Source organism: Caretta caretta, chromosome 20, assembly GCF_965140235.1.
Source record: "Caretta caretta isolate rCarCar2 chromosome 20, rCarCar1.hap1, whole genome shotgun sequence".
NCBI classification, from domain to species: domain Eukaryota; kingdom Metazoa; phylum Chordata; order Testudines; family Cheloniidae; genus Caretta; species Caretta caretta.
In genome coordinates, this window is record NC_134225.1 from 4,172,501 (window position 1) to 4,177,478 (window position 4,978).

General features: G+C 54.2%; 1 protein-coding gene across 1 annotated transcript in view; it reads left to right on the forward strand.

Moving 5' to 3' along the window:
* The window catches only part of MARCHF9 (membrane associated ring-CH-type finger 9), an 18,376-nt gene extending 14,448 nt beyond the window's left edge, over positions 1–3,928 (forward strand). Inside the window, exon 4 of the mRNA XM_048832114.2 lies at positions 2,986–3,928. Within this exon, the coding sequence (XP_048688071.1) occupies positions 2,986–3,317 (332 nt within the window). The 3' untranslated portion in view covers positions 3,318–3,928. The remainder of the gene's footprint in view (positions 1–2,985) is intronic.
* The last annotated feature ends 1,050 nt before the right edge of the window (positions 3,929–4,978 follow it).

Sequence of the window (4,978 nt, forward strand, 5' to 3'; positions counted from 1 at the left end):
TGCGAGAGGTCGGACTCGCAGCCAATGGGCAGTATCCTGTGATGGTGAAACAGAAGAAATGCTACTTAGAAATGTTCGCATGTATTTGGTGCCTTCCCCACGTGCAAAAAATTTACAGTAATAGGTCCTGTTACAATTAGGAATAACGATTATCAGATAGAACAATATGGTAGAATAATATTAAGAGATAATAATAAAACGCAATGATTATAGTTTAATAATACTCTAATAAAATAATAATTAGAATAAGTGATAATTATTCTAATAATTGTGACTAATAGTCTAGTATAATAATAGGTCATGATACTTATATTGCAATAACTTAATATTAAAATATTAACATAATAAATTACTAGAATGATCATTAATACACACTAATAACATAATTTTAATAAAATAATACTTATATTTTAATAATATAATAAAACACTTAATAGCTAGAATAATAATTAATAGGTAGAATTAAAAATAAGAATGACTAGTCAGATAGCCCATTCTGAGACGATTATTTATTTATATTACTGTTATGCCTTTGGGCCTCAACTGAGATCAGGGCCCCATTGTGCCAGGCGCTGTACATCTATGTAGCAAGAAAGAGATCTAAAGAACTTACAATCTACATGGACAATGGGTGGCAAGGGAAACTGAGGCACGGACAGGGGAGGGGACATGCCCAAGGTCACCCGGACGGGCAGCGGTAGCGTACGAAGGAGGGTCTCAGATTGCTGAGATGGAAAGCCCTTATTCGCCTTCTGATCTGCGGGGAGGTGACGTGACTAATTAGTAGTAGCCAGGTCTGCTGGCTGAAGGACGTGTGTCCACAGCCTCCCAAGCCGAGGGCCTGTTTCTCCATTGCCCGGGTCCTCGTGTGACACACAAGGGCACAGCCAGTGTCAAATGCTGTTGTGGTGTGGGTGGTGTGAATCGCTGCGCAGCACGCAGGGAAGTGGAGAACCAGCCCCCTTGTGGGCACTCGCTCCACTTGGGTCATGGAGCACCAGGGAGGGATTCTGGCAGCCAGTCCCGAGGTCTCTGCTCGTTACCGATCCTGCCATCACAAACCAGAAAGCACAGCCCCAGCATTCATGAGCAGCCCTGCAAAACCGAACCAGCATGCGTATGGAGACTCAGCACTTATTAAAAACCCTACAGTAACAGACCAATGGGTGCAGACTCCCGCACTGGAGACCCTGCGATAATAAGCCAGTACACAGAGCCCCAACGCTCCTGGGTAGCCCGACAATAACAAACCAGCCTGCAGTGATAAAAGGCTCAGATCCAGAGCCTCCGTGACTCTCCAAGCCCTCGGCTCCAAAGCCACGGCCTCTCCGTTCTGACCAGGTCCCGGGCTTGGGGGCTCGGTGGAACCACCTTGCCCTGGCTGGCTTGGTGCTCACACTCCTGGCCCTTGGCAGAGGGGAGGTCTCTGCACGGAAACAGGGCAGGGTACCCACACGCCCACCATGCCCAAGGGCCCGTTCAGTCACAGGGATTCCCGTCATGGGAGCAATATGCCCACCCAGGCCAAGCAGGGCTCAAATTGAAGGACCCTGCCCCTTTTCTGAGCCCAGCCACTGGGTCAGGCCTGTGCACATTTAAGCGAGACATGCCATGGCTGTGTCAGCAGTGTGCCCTCGTTGCCAAGAAGGCTAACCGCATATTGGGCTGCATTAGTAGGAGCATTGCCAGCAGATGGAGGCAAGTGATTATTCCCCTCTATTCGGCACTGGTGAGGCCCCACCTGGAGTATTGCATCCAGTTTTGGTCCCCCCACTACAGAAGGGATGTTGACAAATTGGAGAGAGCCCAGCGGAGGGCAACGAAAATGATTAGGGGGCTCGGGCACATGGCTTACGAGGAGAGGCTGAGGGAACTGGGGTTATTTAGTCTGCAGAAGAGAAGAGTGAGGGGGGATTTGATAGCAGCCTTCAACTACCTGAAGGGGAGTTGTCACGGAGTGTGGGGGAGTCCAGGCCCTGCACCCCTCTTCCTGGGATCCACTGAGACTCTCAGCCAGCCAGTAAAACAGAAGGTTTATTGGACAACAGGAACACAGTCCACAACAGAGCTTGTGGGTACAACCAGGACCCCTCAATCACGTCCTTCTGGGGGAGCAGGGAGCTTAGACCCCAGCCCTGGGGTTCCCTGTGTTCCTCTCCCCAGCGCCAAACTGCCAACTAAACTCACCCAGCAGGTTCCCTGCTGCAGCCTCTGTCCACATTCCTGGGCAGAGGTGTTACCTCCCCCACCCCCTCCTGGCTCAGGTGACAGGCTCTCAGATCTCCCATCCCCAGGGCACATTCCCAGGTCAACACTCCCCCCTCCCTGCTGAGTCACATCGTCACAGGAGTCCAAAGAGGATGCAGCTCGGCTGTTTTCAGTGGTGGCAGATGACAGAACAAGGAGCAATGGTCTCGAGTTGCAGTGGGGGAGGTCTAGGTTCGATATTAGGAAACACTGTTTCACTAGGAGGGCGGTGAAGCACTGGAATGAGTTCCCTAGGGAGGTGGAATCTCCTTCCTTAGAGGTTTTTAAGGCCCGGCTTGACAAAGCCTTGGCTGGGATGATTTAGTTGGAGTTGGTCCTGCTTTGAGCAGGGGGTTGGACTAGATGACCTCCTGAGGTCCCTTCCAACCCTGAGATTCTATGATTCTATGGCGATGGGCCTAACCCCAAGGTAGCGCTGGCCTTCAAGGGGTCACACCTCTCAATCTAGGCCCCATCTGCAACCAGCCCCCCCGCCCAGCCTTCCCCCTCCCAAACACCATGGGCCTCCCCATGCCCTCCCCCAGAAGCTTGCAGTTGTCCATGGAACCTGAAGGGAATTAGGGGATCCAAATAGTCGGGCCTGGGCACATTTTCCAGAGCCACATTGGCATGAGTGAGTTCCAAGCCCTGCCCAACCACCATCCCAAGGGACCTGTTTGGCTGCCTGCCCCAGAGGGTCTCACCTCTTCTCTCCCCTCCCCAACTTCTCTCCCTTAGGGCTGATCATTCACGAGGGCTCCTCGGTGTATCGAATATTCAAGCGGTGGCAGGCAGTGAACCAGCAGTGGAAGGTGCTGAACTATGACAAGGCCAAGGACCTGGGGGAGCCCGTTGGCAGCGGGGCGGCCAAGGCCGGGGGCAGGAATTCACGGACGAACCCCTCCTCCGGGAGCGAAAGGAACCCCCGGCGGGGTCAGCGGGTTAGAACGATTTTGAACCATCACTGTGGCTACACCATCTTGCACATCCTCAGTCACCTGCGGCCGAACGAGCACCGGGTCGGCTCCAGCTCCGGCCGGGAGGTGGTCATGAGAGTGACAACTGTATAACGCCGCGTGGCCGGCGGTCGCGGGGGGCTGGCGCGAGGAATGCCCCGGAGAGCCGCTCCTGCGGGAGGGCTGCGTCCCAGGGAAGGGCGCATGCCAGCAGTCTCTGCCCCACTGTTTCCACCTCATCTTCCTACTCTGGAGGCTGCCCTCCCCGCGTCTCGGCCCGCACCCGGCTAACCTCCCATCAATGTGAAAATTCCTGCGGGGGAAGGGACCGGGCTGGCCCCTTCCTGCTGGCTTCCCTTGCAACCCTTCCCTGATTTGGGGAATGGGAGAAGATTGTTATCAACTCCCCCCCCAGCGACGACAGATTCAGGGGGCCAAGAAGGAACGTGCTTACCTCATCATCGGTCAAACAAAAATCCAATCAACCCTCCCCAGCCCCAACTCCCCGCCCACCCTGACGCAAGTCTCCGCCCCGGGGACGTCAGCTGGAAAGGCTCTGAACTCCTCGTCCCCTCAAATAAGGTGCAATAAACACGTTTCTAAAGCAAAATGGGATCCGGCAATAAGATACCTGTACATTTCATCTTTAATTTAATGCATGAGAATCTGTCTCCCCTTTCCCTTCTCTCCTGTCGTGGGAGGATAAAGAATCATTTATATGCAAATGGTCGGCTACAAAGCCATCTCTCTCTCTCTCTCTTTCTTTAAAATCCTTAATCCTGCCAACTGGGAATTCTTGATGGGGGAGAGGGGGGCCGTAAGGGCTCAGCCCCAGGATGTGCAGGGGTGGGGGCATTGCTGTCAAACAGTCCTCAAGAAGTCTGTCTTGTCTCGTCCCTTGCAAGCCCCACCCTGGTTTATGTTCAGCTCGGCTCTGGGAGGAGGGGAAAGGTGGCCTTTGCCTGTCCTGGACTTGACTTTAAGAAGGAATTGGCCGGATCGCTGGGAGGAAGGACGGCCCAGTGGTTACAGCACTGGCTTGGTTCTTGAGGGACCTTTGCCACAGACGATGGGTGACTTCTCAGGGCTGCAGTTTCCCATCTGGACAATGGGGAAAACAGCCTGGCCCTACCTCACAGGGGTGTTGTGAGGATAAACCATGATAGCGTGGGTGGGGTTCAGACACTGGTGGGTACCATGTGAGCCCTGTCGGTTGATAATCTTTGCAATCATTGCCTTCAAAAGCTAACCTCCTCGGGGAGTGTTGCAGGGTGGGATTTGTGGGGGGGCAGAGGGAGGGGCACTGGTTTGTGCGGGGGGGGGAGATTTCCCCACCCTATAGCTGCTGCCATGGGGTTTGCTTCTGTTCTCTGCAGCAGGACTGGGGGGAGGAGGGACTCCACGGGGAGGAATTTGCAGCTCTTCCCCAGCAGCGTCCACAGGCTCTCTGGACCTGCGGGCGTTAAATGCTTTCTGGGCATGGTCCCAGACAGAGGGGAGCCTGGGCTGCCACCCAGATCTCGCTGCGGGAGCCTCAAAAGGCCTGAAACATAAAACCCCGGTTCAGCAAAGAATTTGGGGCTCTCGTGAACAACACCCCCTGCCACCAACCCCGCTTTCATTTGGGAAATGCCACGTACCGGTTCAAAGGGGACGTTTGGCCCATGCTGCGAAGTGGTGACAGCACCCATGAGGCGGAGGGGTGCACCCTGGATGGGGGTTCACTGGCCTGACTGCCTGACTGATGGCCTCTTGCTCAGGCCGGACGAAGAAAC